This window comes from Mesoplodon densirostris, chromosome 4, assembly GCF_025265405.1.
Source record: "Mesoplodon densirostris isolate mMesDen1 chromosome 4, mMesDen1 primary haplotype, whole genome shotgun sequence".
In the NCBI taxonomy this organism is placed as follows: domain Eukaryota; kingdom Metazoa; phylum Chordata; class Mammalia; order Artiodactyla; family Ziphiidae; genus Mesoplodon; species Mesoplodon densirostris.
This window is the reverse complement of record NC_082664.1, coordinates 13,988,833-14,006,345: the sequence shown is the minus strand read 5'-3', so window position 1 is coordinate 14,006,345 and position 17,513 is coordinate 13,988,833. Positions and strand designations below refer to the sequence as shown.

The 17,513-nt window shown below is 53.6% G+C and overlaps 1 protein-coding gene across 4 annotated transcripts in view; it reads right to left on the bottom strand.

Annotated features, from left to right (window-relative positions):
• The window catches only part of CCDC88C (coiled-coil domain containing 88C), a 126,988-nt gene that overhangs the window by 18,886 nt on the left and 90,589 nt on the right, over positions 1–17,513 (bottom strand). For all 4 annotated transcript variants that reach the window (XR_009531696.1, XM_060095723.1, XM_060095726.1 and 1 more), the window contains 9 exons: positions 15,799–15,926; positions 14,638–14,779; positions 14,038–14,226; positions 12,726–12,887; positions 11,081–11,358; positions 7,742–7,885; positions 5,537–5,723; positions 3,591–3,736; positions 856–945 (listed from right to left, as the gene is read on the bottom strand). Coding sequence is in view for 3 of the 4 variants with exons in the window: in XM_060095723.1 (XP_059951706.1) it covers positions 856–945; positions 3,591–3,736; positions 5,537–5,723; positions 7,742–7,885; positions 11,081–11,358; positions 12,726–12,887; positions 14,038–14,226; positions 14,638–14,779; positions 15,799–15,926 (1,466 nt within the window). In the remaining variant the exon portion in view is untranslated. The remainder of the gene's footprint in view (positions 1–855; positions 946–3,590; positions 3,737–5,536; positions 5,724–7,741; positions 7,886–11,080; positions 11,359–12,725; positions 12,888–14,037; positions 14,227–14,637; positions 14,780–15,798; positions 15,927–17,513) is intronic.

Here is a 17,513-nt window from a genome sequence, read left to right as displayed (position 1 = left end):
GGGAATTTAATGAGTAAGCGATGAAGCTGTAGCTAACGGGAAATGGAGGCTTCTGCTGTTACAAAAAGAGAACCACACCCGAGTGCTAGTCCTGCTCTGAACTGAACTGCACGGTGTTTACACAAATCACTCCGTTTCCTCATCTGGACCTCAACTTCTCCATCTGTCAAAGAGGAGGCTGAGACTGAGGTTCTGAGATTCTGTGGTTGTGTGATTTCAACAGAGAGGCCTTGAAGGGTGCACAGTGATCCTGACTTTGAGGCTGGGCTGGGACAGGACCACGTGCAGGGCCGACTCCTGGGGGAAGCGGTGCTGGACAAGGCTGGCAGTCTTGGGGGATGGAGCCAGCCCTGAAACCCACTGCCCTCTGGAGAAGGGGAAATGTCTGTGAAGCCGCCCTGGGGTTCAGTGAATCCAGAGGAATTTGTATACGGCCAAAAGGTGCCCCTGTTTGAAGACTGTGAGTGCTGGGCCTGGTGTCCTATCCAAGGTTCCTTCCCTACACAGAAACATGGTTTTCTACACCCCGCTAAATCCTGAGAAGAGGCCGACAAGGCAACCCTTCTATCCCGCTTTAATGGCTCCCAAACCACTGACTCTCTGCCCCCTTAAAAGGGCTGTGGCTCAATTAAGCCTGTGTCTCATCAGGGTCAGCCGGCATTTGCCAGCCCTCACAGGACAAGCACGAGGATGGGGCTGAAAGAAATTCTAAAATCTTTCTGATGTGGGAGGGATGTGCACACGGGTGACCCGTCACTGTGGAAGACACAGGCCCTACAAAAAGTTTCACCCTGAGTGTGAACAAGGAAGGTTTTCTGTTCTGTGTTCTAGTCCCTGAAGCTTAAATCAACTCACTTCTTTGGAGCAGGATCATAGAACTTGTACTGATCCATGATTTTTTCTTCCAGTTTTTCCTTATGTCTTCGTAAGGCATTTAACTTGTCTCTGTGGAGAGAGGGAAAAGACAATCAAGCCAGTTTTAAATAAAACAAATGAACTTACTCACCAGCTCGGCCTGGGGCCTGGCCCAGCGGACATCACAGTGCTCACGACCGTCATGGTCGCTGAGTTGGGAATATGCGACTGGAAGTGTCTGACACAGGTCCAGAAGCCCTAACACCTTGAAGAGGCCTGCTGGAGCACCCAGGATCTAGCTGTGAGTGAACTCAAGGGAGCAAACCCATAATCGTCTGACAGTCCAAGCTCGGAAGCAAGGATTCTCTGGTCAGGCCATTCAGGGTGTGGGACACCCCAGGGTCAGACCCGAGGCCAGCTGCTGGGCGTGCACATCAACAATACCTTGGTGGTGGGAGAGGTCTGCCCTCAGGGAGTTGGGTGGGCATAAAGGTCGAACAACTCATTTCAGCAAATTCAGACCTCTGACCTGGACCCGTTCCAAAGCTGGGTTTCGGATACAACTTCCATGGGAACAAACTCAAAAGATTTTAGAGAAGATAAGGAGCGGAGCAGGCCTGGAAAACCCAGAAGGGGTGGTGGGGACTGAGGCACGACTGGGCCACTGCAGCAGATCGCTGCCTGGCGTGGCACATAGACCTTCCCATTTTTCAGAGCAGCCAGAAACTCAGCCTGTGAAGCAAAATCTCCTGACTTGTAAATGCTGGAAACCAGTTTGTATTTTCAAAAACACAGAAGAGGGCTTCCCTGGTGGTGCAGTGGTTGAGAGTCCGCCTGCTGATGCAGGGGACGCGGGTTCGTGCCCCGGTCCGGGAAGATCCCACATGCTGCGGAGCGGCTGGGCCTGTGAGCCATGGCCGTTGAGCCTGCGCGTCCAGAGCCTGTGCTCCGCAACGGGAGAGGCCACAACAGTGAGAGGCCTGCGTACCGCAAAAAAAAAAAAAACCACAGAAGAGACCAAAGAGATACCTCTTGAACACTGGGCTGCCAGAGGGCACCTCTGCTTCCTGGGAGGGAAGTTCCAGCCTTCCTGATACGAAGGGTGTGCTTCTGTTTTATCTCAGGGAGTCAGGCAGGTGGACTCCATACAACACTGCCCACAGGGCCACCAACTCCTGTCCCCTCTGGCCTCTCACCACCTGTGCTGTCTTTACAGCTCGGACCCTTGGCTTCCTCACTGGAAAATGAGGCCTCTGGGCCAGAGGCAAGTTTCTGCTCAGGCTTCTTTCTGTCAAGAAGCTGCCAAGGTTCCACCCAAACTGGGGACTTTCCCAGGAGCTCCCCACGGAGGGGGCACATCATGAAAAGTGGCAGCTTTGCGAACCACTGGGCCCCGACCCCCAGGCCCCAACCCCTCGCGGCTCCCGGCCTCCCTGACTCGACGTCTGTGATCTGTTACTCTGTCCTCACGGCCGTGCTGCCCCGCCTTAAGCTCGGAGTGCTTTCGCGGCTGGGTTCGCCCCAGAGATGCACACAAGCTCAGAGAACAGGTCCCGTGGCCCTCTCGGCCCCCAGCACAGTGCTCCGCTCAGAGCAGCCTCCGGGAAGCCTGCCAACTCCTGGCCCTCTGCAGACACTCTCGAATGCACAACTGTCATCCAATCATCCCCCTGGGGTCCAGGCGCCTACTCTTCTAGTTAGCATCTGCCCAGTGTCTGCTGGCAATTATTATCAGCTGGATTATAGAGGGCCAACTTCAGGCAACGGTCATTTCTATCCCAAAATTACAGTGCTCTTTGCAAGGTAAACCATCTCCTGGTAGATGGCGAACCACCTCTGACCACGTCCCCCTGAAGCCTGTCTCCTCTTGCCTTCCCCACGCTGGCTAGCCATTCCCACCCGCGAGCAAGGACAGTTCAACCACCACGGCAGAGCAGTGGAAACCCCCTGGATCCACGGATGCATCCTGGATTGTTTCACTTCCAAACCACAAGGTTCTCAGTGCCAGGCTCTTCCCCTTGACCTCATCTCTGGCAGCTTCCTAGGCCCTGCGAGACCAGCACCCTTTAAACACTTCCCAATGAGTCCCGACTTGTTAGCCAGGTAGGGCAGCCTCCTCCACTGAGGCTCCCGCCCGTTCCCTGCACGCAGAGCCCTGCCGTGCTCTACCTTCATGTCCCCCCATCTGCCCTGCCTTCGCCCCATCCTGTGTCAGCAGCAGAACCCCAACTCTTCTTTCCACTTCTCCGTGAAGCTCCTCAACCTCTGTCTGGTATGCCCACATCCCATCACCCCCACTAGTCCCTGGTTATCACCGCGGGGACCAGAGCAAAGCCCACAAAAACAAACACCGTGGCACACAGGTAACCCACCGCACCAGATGATCAGGGAACACAGCCACAGGCGATAGAGATGGGGTACGGCACCTGTGCTCAGCCTCCGATGTGAATTCTTTCCCTGAGATACTTCTCTTGCTGGCATGGTTGTATTTTTAGAAGTGCACTTAATTCCAAAAGCAGACTAAGACGCTTCTGGCGGTGGGCAGTGCTTTTAAAAAGCAAATGAAAGCCAACCACCACCACTTGCAGAAACCCAGAAACACTCCAGGGAAAGAGAGAGAAGGACAGGCTGTTGAGAACAGGCTCCGGGGCTGTTCTCGCCCAGAACGGGGCAGGTCTTGGCCACAGAAGCCAGGACCCCTGTGTCGACAGGCATCCCCCACCCGGGCCCCTTACATGTACTGCTTCTGCTCCTCGTGGTACTGCTCCTTGTTCTCCAAGTTCTGTTCTAGAAGCATTTGGTTCTGCTGGCTCAACAGCTGGATCTGGCTCAAGAGGTGATGGTTTTCTTCCTCCAAGTTCCCCTTGAGGCGGGAGAGAAGCTAAAACACAGACCAACAATGTCTTAAATACTGTGTGGCCCCATGAGTCTGCTGCTGGGAACCTAGCTTCCAGAAGAAGGCAAAGGCCACGTGCGGCAAGATGTCCATCTCAGTACTATCTGCACTCGTGACAACTTGAAAGGACCCAAACGGCCTCTTCCCTTGGCAGCTACGCTGTCCAATCCGACAGCCGCGGGCAACGTGTGGCCGCTGAGCACTTAAAACGCAGCTAGCCCACGATGAGGTGTGCCACAAGGGCGAATACAGCAGATCCTAAAGACTTAACTAAAAAAAAAAAAAAAGGATGGGAAAGATCTCATTAATGAGTTTTTTGTGGTTACATGTGGAAATGACATTTTAGATATACTGGCTGAACAAAATATATTACTTAGAATTAATCCCACCTGTTTCCTTTCACTTCTTTAATGTGGCTACTAGAAAATTTTAAATTACATCTGGTGGCTACATTATTATTTCTAGTGGCCAGCTCCGTCCTAGACGAGGGTCGGCACACTTCTCTTGTAAAGAGCCAGGTAGCAAATATTTCAGGCTTTCCAGGCCAGACGGTGGTCTTTGTTGCAGCCACTCAACTGTGCTGTTACAGCAGGAAAGCAGCCAGAGACAATATGTAAATGCACAGGTGTGACCGTGTTCCAATAAAACTTGACTTATGGACACTGACATTTAAGTGTTATACCATTTGAACTTGCCACAAAACATTTTTTTTCACTTTCTCAACCGTTATAAAATGTAAAGTTCCATTCTCAGTTCACGGCCGTATGGAAACAGGTTTGGGGGCTGGATTTTAGTTTTGGGCTGAGGATGGCCAACTCTTGCTCTAGAATACATTTATCGTGGTTGGTATAGCAGGAAAACAAGCTTTGGCTTCAGACAGGCTGGGTGGCAATCTCCTACTGCAGGCCCTGGCCTGAGGTCCCCTCAGAAATCCTAAAGCAGCGCCCTGTGAGGCACAGCCTGTGGTGACGGGGCTCCCTCGGCCAGCGTCTGCCTGTGTCCTGGCCCCCACCTCCTCCACAGGCCCCAGCCCCAGCCCAGAGGGGCCTTTGGGCGCCCCAGAACCCTGGCCTCTGCTTCCTCATCTGTGGCGTCCCGTGAGCTACCGTGAGCTCAAAGGAAAAGGCTCCCCGGAGTGTTTTTCAACAAAGGGCAAGAGGAGCTGTGTCCAGGGTCCTGGCCGTCCCGGAGCTGGGACGGGACCCAGCTGCTCTGCCCTGAGCCATCCACTCTGCCTGTCTTACTTGTCCCGGGGTCTGCTTACAATTTCATCTGAGAGGGGTCTGCTGCTTAAGAAGGTACTTTCCAACCGAGTGCACCAGAAGGCAGAGCTCTGCCCCTTTGGCAACCAAGGGATTTGTGTGCAAGTTCCATCCCGACTACCCCGGGATCAGGAGCCAGTCAGCCAAAGCCAAGCACGGAAAAAAATCTGTGACCTTTCTCTAGACCAGTGCAGCTGCTACATGCAGAGAAATGGAAAAAACATGTGGACACAGCCAAGAGGACAGAAATAAAACAGTACTCAGTTGCTTCCGTGCGCCTGCCCTGACCCTTTGCAGAAAGCAAAGGTCAGAGGCAAAGGTGTTTCCTAATGCATCCCTACCAGTCGTGGTGCCTGTCCCCCTTTCAAACGCCTCTGGTCTCCTCTCAGCCTCTGTACCACCTTCACACAGTCTTCGAGCACAGACGCCAAGAAGGACCCATCGCAACCCCTCTGAGCCCAAGGCTGTCACCCCAGGGGACTCGTCCCGGTGTCCCGAGACCCCGCCCAGCCCCAGGCCCCACCTCGCAGTGGGTGTCCAGCTTGGTCAGAGAGATGTCCATGCTCTGGTGCTGTTCCTTCAGCTCGTCAAACCGGGCCTGCCAGCGGCTCAGCTCCAGCTGCGAGCTGTTCAGCGAGGTTTTCAGCTCCTTGGTGTGGCTGTGCAGCTCCTCGTGTTCCCCCTTCAGCTGGTGGTGCAGGAAGCTGACCCTGGCGGGGTGGAGAGCCACAGGGCTGAGGCCTGAAGGGTGCTCCCAGGCCCTGTCACAGCTGTGCAACCTTAGACGGAACCATAACCTCTCTGGGCCTCACAATGAGGGAGGTGAACAAAATCAGAGGCTTTCAAACTGGATTCTTTGGGGTTCTATGAAGGTACCCCTGGTGTCCCCACCTTGCACTGGGGGAGACAGAACAGGCAGGCTCGGACACCCACTTCAACAGAGCATCACTGTTAGGACCTCTTATGTATTTAGAGCTTTGGCATATCTGCCTACTTGGAAAAAAAGGTTCTATTGTTAAAAGCTTTCTTTCTGAATACTGAACCAGAACATTTTTGCTCTAAAACTCTTTGTCTATGCCCAGCTCTTCTTCTCAATTCCAAGCCCCTTTCTAATTTCAACTCCCGAGATAAAATGTGAGATGCTGGGGTATGATGTAAACCCACTAAAATTATCACCATCATAATAACTATTATCCAACTGGGCTTTCTCGGGGGAAGATTTCTAACAGAAAGCTGGAAGTACCAGGGGCTCATGGACTCAACTTAGACACAGATGTGTCTTGTTTGGCTACAGTGTTTTTTAAATGAATTAGTGGGCCAACATTTAAAATTCTGAAAGTTTCACATCAACATTCCAATGTCCAGCTTCTCTTAAGAGAAAAAGCATAAACCAAGGGATAATCTGGTGGTCCCAGGCCTTCCTCCCAGCTGACAACTGTTAGTGTATATTCTCCATGTCACTCACGTCCGGTCTACCACTGGCACTCTTCACCCACGTGCCTGACCTGCCTGGCACCTGAGTCTGTAGCCCCTGGTACACATGAACGCAAGGAGGTGGGGAGGAAGCAGCACCCATGGCCATGCCAGAGACAAGACCTGCTTCAAATCCTGACTCTTGACTGCCATTGACTACAAGCATCCACTCTGAACAAGGCATTTCATCTCAGCCTGTTTCTTCATCTGTTTTAAAAAAAAAGGATAATAATTCTGTAGAATTATTCTATAAGGTCCCTGAGACACTAAATTAGCTCTTGGGGGAAACACACAGGTGGGTTCCTGTGAGTCTGGTCACACAATTCTGTCAGCTGATCAAGACATACCTCGTTTTATGTGGCTTCTGTTTAAAGACACCTTATGTGATGTACTCACAGCCGACAGCACTGTAACTCATGCCTGAAGGAAGCTTATCTACCTCACTCACACATATTCTCCGTAATGTACATCACAGCCTTGCACTTAGGAACACGAGACAGCATTCTGCTCATGGGCCATTTTAAACAGCGAAATCCTCACCCAAAAGCACAAAAACACGAAAACCATGGCACTAAACAGGCCACAAAAAGGATGCTCGTGGGCTTCCCTGGTGGCGCAGTGGTTGGGAGTCCGCCTGCCGATGCAGGGGACACGGGTTCGTGCCCCGGTCCGGGAGGATCCCACATGCCGCAGAGCGGCTGGGCCCGTGAGCCATGGTCGCTGAGCCTGCGCGTCCGGAGCCTGTGCTCCGCAACGGGAGAGGCCACAACAGTGAGAGGCCCGCGTATAGCAAAAAAAAAAAAAAAAAAAAAAAAAAAGACGCTCGTTTGCAGAATGAACTGCAGGGTCGAACGCCTTGTTCCTCCTCAGCTGGAAATGTGTGCATCAGGCGACCCCAAATGTCTCGCCACCCAAACGTCCATGATAGCTCCACGAGCGCTGATTTGGGGCTTAGAGATCAATGTCAGCAGGGAGGCGAATTCACAAACAGGGAACCCGTTAGATGACGAATGTACCCGTGGCTGACACCACCACCGGCATCTCAGGGCAGGAGGTGAGGACCACCAGCTTGGGCGACGCGCTGTCCCTGGGCACCACACTGGCCCTTGCATCCCAGCACCATCCCTTTGACCTCACTACCATCCAGCTGTTAGCATGACAGGGGCCGTATTAGCGGGCTGACCTCCGCTCGGCGGGAGCAGAGTGGGTGAGCTGCTGCTGCCGCGGGCAGGCGGCCCCGGGCCCCGGCGTCTACCTGTCCAGCTCCTCCTGCAGTCTCTGGTTCTCGCTCGCGACCGCGGCGCTCGTCCTCTGCTCCTGCTGCAGAGCCTCCCTCTCGGCATTCAAAACCTTCTCCAGCTCATCCAGCTCCGCCCTGCGCTTCAGCATGTCGCCGTGCCTGTGGGAGGGGACACGCCGCTGGCAGCCCGTCCCGGGCCTTCTTTGCCCACAGGCGACGCACACCCTGGGAGACCGCGAAGCCTCCGCAGAGAAAGCGGGGCTCGTCTGGCGGCTTCTCTCTGCAGAGCTGAGGGGGGCGGGCAGGGGGCAAGGCTGCATGGCAGGGAATCGGAGGGAGGTGGCTGGGAGAGGCGCCAGGGGTGCAAGCAGCGCCTGGGCGGGAAGGCTCGGGGTCCCCTCCAGCCCCAGGGCCAGAGGCCTCGTCCTCCCACCCGACATGCCCCCGTGGCCCCCTTGATTCCCTGTCACAGCAGCCTTCCTCCCTTGGCCCCCGGGGAACGCCAAGACAACGTCCTCTGAACCCCACACCCCCCTCTCAGGGAGTGCAAATGACTTAACATGGGGTTCACTCAACACAAATTGATCTAAAAGAAACCACAGAACAAACAGCTGAATTCCACTGCACACGACAGCTAATCTCACAGCAAAGCCCTGCTCACCGGGGACAGGGTGAGCCCTCCTCTCCCTCGGGAGCCCTTCCTGCTCTTGTCAGACCTCGAGTGGGGGGCAGAGGCTTGCCTGGGGGGCCCAGGCAGCTGCCGGGGGACACACGCGCACGCACACACACACACACACATACACACACACACACCCCTCCTTCCCGCCCTTTCATTTTCCTCTTTGTATTTTCTCCTCTGTCTCTCTGTATGGGGTACTGCACAGCTATCTCTGGAGGGCAAAAGAGCACAAGGACAGAGTCCCCGATAAGGTCAGGCTGTTCCTCCCACCTGCTGGAACCTTCCAAGCTCACGATGACTCAAGAGCCCCCAAGTCCAGGGGCTTCCAGCCTTTGTCTCCAGACCTCTACCCTGACCTGACCTGTCCCCGCGCAGCTGTACTCGCACCATCTAACTGGAACCCAGACTTGTGCTTGTGTGGGAATCAAGCTCAGAAACCTGCTCAGGCAGCTGTTTACAGACAGACATCTGTGTGGCCTTTAGCTTCAGAGCAGAGGATCCCCGACGTGGTTCTGGGCGTGGGGCTCTGCCTGGCTCTCAGGGGTGACCTTTCCCATCCAGATGAACGATTCTGGGAAAAGTCATTCAAGGTCTGACAAATTAGGGCCTCCGGCTGACCATCAAGGTCCCCGCTTCCCTGCTGTAATGTCTTGGAAAAGCTCACTGATCAAGCATCTCTCTGACCATTAGTAAACTACACCAGTGCAGAACAGAACCTGGGCGAGTCTGGCTCACCACCGAGTCCCAGTATGAGGCACAGTGCTCAGTAAGTATCTGTTAAGAGAACGAATGAGTGAGTGTCTGATTTAAGTGTCAAATGAAATTAATGTAGAGCCATCATCCCTGCGTTCCAGGTACGCAGACTCCTGAACGTGTAGCCCTGCTGCAGACAGACCCAAGGGGCCTCCAGCCTCTGTCCAACAAAGTACTGGGTAACACAGTGGTTTTGTGCTGTACTAAGCAAAGAATTACAGGGAAAGCAACAATGAACTCTTCCTTCAGAGCCAGTCCAAATTCCACTTGCAAAAACCTTCTCCTGCTGAGCAGACATGAAGAATATCGTAAGATGTTATTATAACACATAATAGGACACCTGGGTGCCTGGTGAGTGCTGGGCGCCGTGCTAGCTTTAGAGTTGAGCGAACACTTCTCACTCCACATCATTAGTCAACTGGATGCCTCTCCTACCACAGCTAGACACAGCACCCCATACACAGCAGGTGTTTACTAAGTGTCGCATGGATCCAGGATGGGTGCAGGAGGAAGCAGAAGACGCTCATTTGGGCTAGCAGCCCCCGAAGGACGGCGATCCGCGTGGATCAAAGGGGTGGAGGACTCCAGACAGAGGCAGAAAGGAAGCACCGGGTGAGGGGATAAATGAACGCCATCACCCCGTGCCCACAGCATCCTCAGATGCCCTCACGAGGCTCTGCTGGCCCAACAAGGCCCCTGGGTCTGTGATGAAACGCCCTGCACTTCAGCTTTACTTAGCATCTTGAGGCCGAGTCAAGGAGAACACTGGCAGCAGGGCTGCCTCACAAGCACAGGACAAGGACAATTTCTCTTCCTCACCCACCCAGCCACCCGTGCCAAGTGTTTGAGAGCCTCTCTCTCCTGCATTAGAGCCATGTGCACACCACACCTGCTCCCAGACTCTGGGTCCTGCAACTCCTGCCCAGCAGCCTGGAACAATCAAGGATCCGCCAGGGCAGGAGCTCAGGTGATGCCGGTTGACTGAATGCACACAAAACCCAGGACCCCGATTTGTCAAGAGTGCGAAGTTAAGACTCGTGCATTTCAAGGTAGGTAGATTTGACCTACAAAAGAAGAAGAGTGTGGGGTTGGAGAACGGGAAGTAAAGATGAAACGAGGGTGGCAAAATAGTGATGAGTGCAGAAGCAAGTCGTGGGTATACAGGGGTTTCACTCTACCATTCTGTTTACTTTCTATATACTTAAAATTAGGGCTTCCCTGGTGGTGCAGTGGTTAAGAATCCGCCTGCCGATGCAGGGGACACGGGTTTGAGCTGTGGTCTGGGAAGATCCCATATGCCGCGGAGCAGCTAAGCCCACAAGCCACAACTACTGAAGCCCACACGCCTAGAGCCTGTGCTCCACAACAAGAGACGCCACCGCAATAAGAAGACCGCGCACCGCAATGAAGAGTAGGCCCCGCTCGCCGCAACTAGAGAAACCCCGCACACAGCAACGAAGACCCAAGGCAGCCAAAAATAAATAAATAAATTTATTTTTTTTAAAAATTAAAGGTTAAAAAAAAACGCAGCCCAGACCTTGACAGGCAAGAAAAGAACTGAGAAGCCAGGGCAAGATGCGTCATTGTAAATTGGCAGCTGTGGTGAACTTCCTCCTCATTCTTAGTTTGGAGAGAAAAGGGAGGAGAGAAGAAAACCCTTAGGGGAGCAGGGACCCCACACCAACAACAGGTTTCCCTGAGCCAAGACTGGCCACGACGCCCCTTCTCCACCTGGAGATCCACCAACAGTCGGTCTCCAGCTGCATTAACTCCAAATTGCTACGGGTGACTTTGATTTACTTCCCTTTTGGAAAGTTCCGGTGCCCCAGATGGTGTGAAGCTGCAGGCCAAGAGGAGACCCGAGGGGCACAGAGCAGAGGTGGGGACAGGAACCCAGGGGAGCCCGCCCCACCGGCACATACCTCTCCCCGAGCTCCCTGTGCTCCAGCTCCAGGTTGCGATGCAGTGTTTTCAGGCAGCTGTGCTGGCGGATGAGGGCCTCGTACTCCGTGGACTGCCGCTCGTGGAGCGCGCCCAGGTGCTCGTGGTCCTGCAGCAGGGCTTGGTAGGCGGCCGTCAGCTCTTCCTGCTGCTTCTGCAGGTTCTCGATCTCGCTCTCCTTGGCTGTCTGCTGGTTCTGGAGCAGCGCATACTGCGCGGTGAGGGAGGCGCTCTGGGAGCCCAGAGTGGAATTCTCCACCTGCCGAGAGGGAGAAGGGGCTGGAGGCTGACACCAAGGTCACAGGGACCATCGGCGCAGGCAAGACGCAGCTGGGACCAAGGACAGTTCTACCAGGACTTAAGGAACTGCTGGAGGAGGCCAGACGGCATCAACGGACTGTTGCGTGGCGCTTCACTCCTGAGCCCCTCTCCGTAGATGTGACCTTTTGGGGCAAATTAGGTCCTCTCTCTGAATAAGCTCCTTGTATACCCTCTTTGAATACTTTTAAAAGCCTATTCTTAAAAGATAGAGCGTCACTGAGGACACAAAATACCTGAACAACCTACCTTAACCTTAACCTGACGCTTACAGAACATCCATCCAACATCCAAAATTATTAGAAATTTAGGAGAAGGGAACACTTCCTATCTCATTCTGAGGTCAGAATTACCTTCATATAAAGACCAGACAAAGATATGAGAACCATAACCAATAACCCAAACAAAACTACAAACCAACATCCTATTTGCTTGTTTTTTGTTTGTTTGTTTTGGTTTTTTTTCTGGTACGCGGGCCTCTCACTGCCGTGGCCTCTCCCGTTGCGGAGCACAGGCTCCGGACGCGCAGGCTCAGTGGCCATGGCTCACAGGCCCAGCCGCTCCGCGGCACGTGGGATCTTCCTGGACCGGGGCACGAACCCGCATCCCCTGCATCGGCAGGCGGACTTTCAACCACTGCACCACCAGGGAAGCCTGTATTTGCCTGTTTTAATAGAACAAATCCCAACCTCTTTGACAGTCTCCTATTGATTGTCTCTGACCCACACGTTACATATTTTCAAATCACCTTTCTCAGAAACTGCAATAAACGATCATTTACTTTCCCACAATCTATTAATGGTAAATAAAAGCCAACATCCTAAAATGTGTGGTCCAGAACACTCTTTTGGCTGGATGCTCTCACCAGCCCGGGAGCTACTTCACACCTTCCACTTCACTTGTAGAGATCAAAAATTCACATTTGCTTCAAAAAGGCTCTGCCAGGCCCTACAGTGAAGAAATGTGCTTAACTCTGTTGAACCAAACTTATTTGATGCTAGAACCTCTTTTCCAAGTCATTCCTAACAGCATCTCAAGAAACGGATTTTGGGAAACAGACAAGACTGCAAGGGAAAAGCAGGGAAATAAACTTTTTTTTGCCTGGGCAGCCGTGTTCAGTCACTGAAATCCAACTTCAAAGATCCTGAGGATAGGAACCGCGATTTACAATGAGTCTATCAAAAATAAAACAAAACACCGAACCCTCCCATGCTCTGTCTTACTGATCAGGAGTTGTCAGAGCGCTGGGGCCAGTCTCTAGGAGACACAGAGCACCCTCCCCCAAGAGCTGCCCAGCCACGCCCTCACCTGCAGCTTAGCCGTCTGCGTCTGTAGCGTGGTGTTGTGCTCCTGCAGGAAGGCACTCTGCTTCTGCAGCGTCAGGATCTGACTGCTGAAGGCCGTGTTCTGGGTCTCCAAGTGCTGCAGCTGTTCCTTGAGCAGCTGCTTCTCAGCCTGCAGAGCCGCGTTCTGGGGAAGCGGGAAGCATGAGACCAATCAGACACCGGCTCCATACCTGCTAACCAGCCGCAGGGACGGCTGGTTAGCAGGTACAGAGTTGTTAGGAACCCTCTGGGGGCCAAAGCCAAAATCCACCGGATGAGAGAAGTAACATCTTCCCTCTTGGAAAGACAACAGAATTGGAAAAAAATTTTGTGTACGTGCTTTCACAATAGAAGTGAATACACATGATGGAGAGACTGCAGAGAACCTGAGCATATGAGTGTGAGGCAAGGGCGAGCTGGAGCTAAAGCTGCTTCATCCTTTCTGTCTTTCGTGCTCTTCTCTGTTTTCTGTTGACCACCCCGAGAATGCGTGTCTGTGAGCTTCTCGCACAGAACAGGGAGCCAGAGCCAGCCCTAAAGCCTCACCCCACTCGGGTGACAGTGGGTAGAAGAAGGCGGTTCATGCTCCATGAGACCGATACAGGCCGAGCAAGATACGCCACCGACTGGGCCCGGACGCGTGGGGTGTGGTCTTGCGCTCTCCCTGACCAGCATGGGGCTTAGGGTCAAGTCTCTTAAACTCCGTCTCACCTTTCTCATCTGTCAAAGGAAAATCGTCACTATCTACTTCATAAGGCTGTTGGGAGACGTCAAACAAGATCAGGGGTTTAGACACGCATGGACAGACTTGCTCTGTAAAGGGCCAGACGGCAAATATTATTTTGGGGTTTGCCGGCCGTAGGGTCTCTACCTCAACCAATGACCCCTGCCATCGCCGTGGGAAGGCAGCCCCACACGATATGTAAGCAAAGGGTGTGTCTGTGGGCCAATAAAACCTTATTTATGAAAACGGGGGGCGGACCGTGGTCTGTCAACCCCTGGAAGAGCACCAAAACACAGAACACTGCGGAAACAGTGCTGGTGGAGATGCCCCAGACCCAGCGCAGGAGGCACAGAGCAAGTCCCCGGGGAAAAAGGGGACCTGCCCCATCAGTCAGAAAGGTTGAAGGGACCGCAAGTGGCAAGGAGCAAACGGGACTCGCCAGGAAACTCAAGAAGAGGCCAACGAGACCTGGATAAATCTCAACGGCTTCTGACACCCTGGGTCCTTCCCGGTAATGGGAGTTCCCGCTCCGTCTGCGGGACTGTCGGCAGGACGGCCTCTCCCCACTCACGTTGCGCTCCAGCTCGATGGCCCGGTCCTTCACGCGGAGCAGCTCCATCGTGGCCTCCTTGGGGCTGGGCCCCCAGAGCTCCTTCCCAGGGTGACCCTCGACCAACGGCCCCACAGGGTGTTTGAAAGAGTTCTGCACCTGCTTCCCCTCTTCCTGGCTCTTCCTGAGGATCTCACACTCCTTCTTCAGCTGCGGGTGCGGGAACGGGAAAGCAGACTTGGGGCAGGAAGAGGCCGGGCTCGGGGCCCCGCACCAAACCCATCCCCCTCCGCATGCCTGACCCCTCACCCGGCACTGGACCCGCCAGACTCCTGTCTTTGCTCTTGGGGGGAAGGCACAGGACCTCCGTCCTGCATGTTGCCCCCTCCCTGCAGAGGTGACTGCCGGACAGCAGCTGGGACCCAGTCCCGACTTTATAGCCACGTGAGCGCGGCCAGTCTTCTCCCTCCCCTGAGCCTCAGGGGTCCACTCCATCGACACTTGCTCCAGAGCATGGGCATCCAGGCCACCCCTCTGCTACCCAGGTGAGGGGCTGGGAAAGGTGAGACAGGGACCTCACAGCCAGGACCCACGGCCTGACCCTAAGGGGGCTGCTCTTACCACCTGGAGCTCGTTCTGTAGGTGGTGATTCAGGCTGGCTTTCTCTTCCATCTGTGCTTCTAAGAACACAATCTTTTCTTCCTTCCTGGCTAGTGCTGTTTTGAATGCTGATTCATTTATGCTCTCCAAAATCTTGTATTTCCTGAAAAATACAAATATACAGTAGTATTCATCTGCCTCTTCTACCCACAAGCTCCCAGTCTCCGAGCTGCCAACACATCCCTCCTCCACTAAGCTGGTTTCTGCAGCACGCTGCAAGATTTGGCCCAGAAGAACTGCAGGAGTCAAAAACCATCACCCAGAGCTGTTCCCCAGGCTGTTGGCATAGATATGTCTGGGACACCGTCAATGAAACATCACTGCTATAGTTTTCCAGGCGCCGTTTCATGTATCGTTATGGCCATTTTACAGATGGGGAAACAGAGTCTCAGAAAGGTTAAGGAATGCATCCAAGACCACAGTGCTGGGTAAGCGGTAAATCTGTGTGGCCTTTTCATCACACCTAAAGGACATCACGTTGGTTACAAGTCCAACTAAAGTCCAAGATGTTGGATTTCCTTGAAACGCGAGATAATTGCACTAAGGCAGCAAGAGTTAAAATTTTAAAAAAATTAAAGGGCTGGTGGCGGGAGAGGGGAACGAACAGGTGGAACACAGATGATTTTTAGGGCAGTGAACATACTCTGTATGATGCTATAGGGGTGGATACAGACTATCCTACGTTTGTCAAAATCCACAGAACATGCCACACCGAGAATGACCCCAATGTCGACCGTGGACTCTGGGTGATGATGAGGTGTTGGTGTAGGTTCACTGAGCGTAAGGCATGCACCATTCTGGTGGGGGGTGTGTTGATGGTGGGGGAGGGTACACATCACGGGGCAGGGGGTCTACGGGAAATCTCTGCACCTTCTCCTCACTCTCATTGTGAAGTTAAAACTGCTCGAAAAAAGCCTAACTAGAAAAAAGTTAAGAAGCCTTCTCATTGGACAAAAGAATCTCCTTCCACTCCTGCTTGGGAAGGTCCAAGAAGAAGGCCCGGGATATAAAGCACCACGTGACAACAGGCCCTCGGGTGTGAAAAGTAAACTGAGCTGGCGGGGGGGCGGGTGGGGGGGGCTGGGACGTGGAGCCTGCAGCCACCCAGGGAGGGGTCCTCACGTGTCACCGTCGCTGCTGTCATCCTGCAGCAGCAGCTCCTTGTGGAGGCCGAGCTTCTCCAGTTCCTGGCTCAGCTTGTCCAGCTCACTGCTCAGCCGCTGGCTCTTCAGCTTCTCCTGCACCAGGTCCTGTGGGGACAGCGAGGACCAGCGTGGGAAAGGAGCCCAGCAGAAACGGCAGGAGGGCCTGACGCAGGCCGGTCTCAGGGCTGAGCCACCACCCTCTCGAGCCGTGGCCAGCTCGGGTGTCTCGAGGGCCAAGCAGGCGGTTCTGTGGGGACGGTGAACCTCAGGGATGCCTCCAAAGGGAATGGATGAACACACCTTCCCAGCCCCCGGAGTTCAAGACACCAGACCACGTGGCAGCGTGTCCAGGAAGGGTTGAACGTGCTCCAAACACATCTAGACAGGTGTCTGAAATATCACTTATGGTGCCCTTTGAGGAGCAGGTTTGAATTCTGTGAACGTGATTGCCTTTTCCATGGAGTAAAGGATCAATAACTATTTAGTTAGCTCATTGCAGAGAACTCAGAACAAAGTATAAAGAGGAGAAGGATTTTACTTTAAACACTGGTTTTGATTTACTTTCCGAAAGTGGATGTTGACCTCATTTAGGAGTTCACTTACTCTAGTCCACACCTCTGTAGCTCTCCAGGTAGTTATACCATTTTTTGCCCAGCGTCACAGCTACGTGCACACACGAGGACCCCCCTACCACACACACCCCAAGGCCTGGAACGGCAGTGTGACAGAGGGTGGTGCTCGCCAAACATCCCACGGTCGCTCCCTGGCTGCAGCGTGGAAGGGCCAGTGTGTGATCTTCCAGCTGCCTCTCCCCTGCCTTGGGAACTGCCCGAACCCCACGTTGAGATGGTGGAGCCATGAGATCAAAGCCGCCTGGGATGCTGAGCCCCAGCAAAGAGGACAGGCTCTCCAGAGAGTCACCTGGACTCTTATGAAAGAGAAACCAGCCTTGGATGTGATAAGCCCTGCGATTCTGGGGTAATTCGTTACTGCAGCATAACCTAACCTACGCTTACGGAGGCAGGGGCTACGGCTCAGGTTGGTGTCTTGCATCTCTCCCCAACAGCGTACCGATCTGCCTGCACTGACAGTCAGTGATCTTTTTTTAATGTGGAGACCTCTCCGTGGTCACCAAGTCTATTTCTTTTTCTTCCTCGGCACACAGCTGGAACACAGTTCCCAACCTCCCTGGCAGTCAGGTGCGGCTATGAGACCATATTCTGCCCCATGAAGTGTGGTCCTTCTCTTCTTCATCTACCTGCTGCAGGTAGAGGAGCCAGAAGAGGGCTCCACTGTGGGACAGCCGGGCCACATTATGGAGGGTACCAGGTGTCTGTGAACAGTCACATGGAACTTCCACACGTGTGGACACTCGGCTTCGGTGATGGGCCACTCAGACGCTGGAGTCGTTTACTAGAGCAGTGACTCACACTAAGTCGCTGCAGGAAAGCCCGGGTGAGCCGTGCAAAAACTACCAGGGAAAAGTAAGACACACATTTACCAAGAAACTGTAAAACAGTCGTACCCTTTCATCCTGTAATTGCACTTCTAGGCATATATCCTAAGAAAATAAATACATTCGCGAAGGTGCATGTGTGCAAGGATGTCCAGTGTTTTTCTAAAATTAATTAATTTATTTATTTTTGGCTGTGTTGGGTCTTCATTGCTGCACGCGGGCTTTCTCTAGTTGCG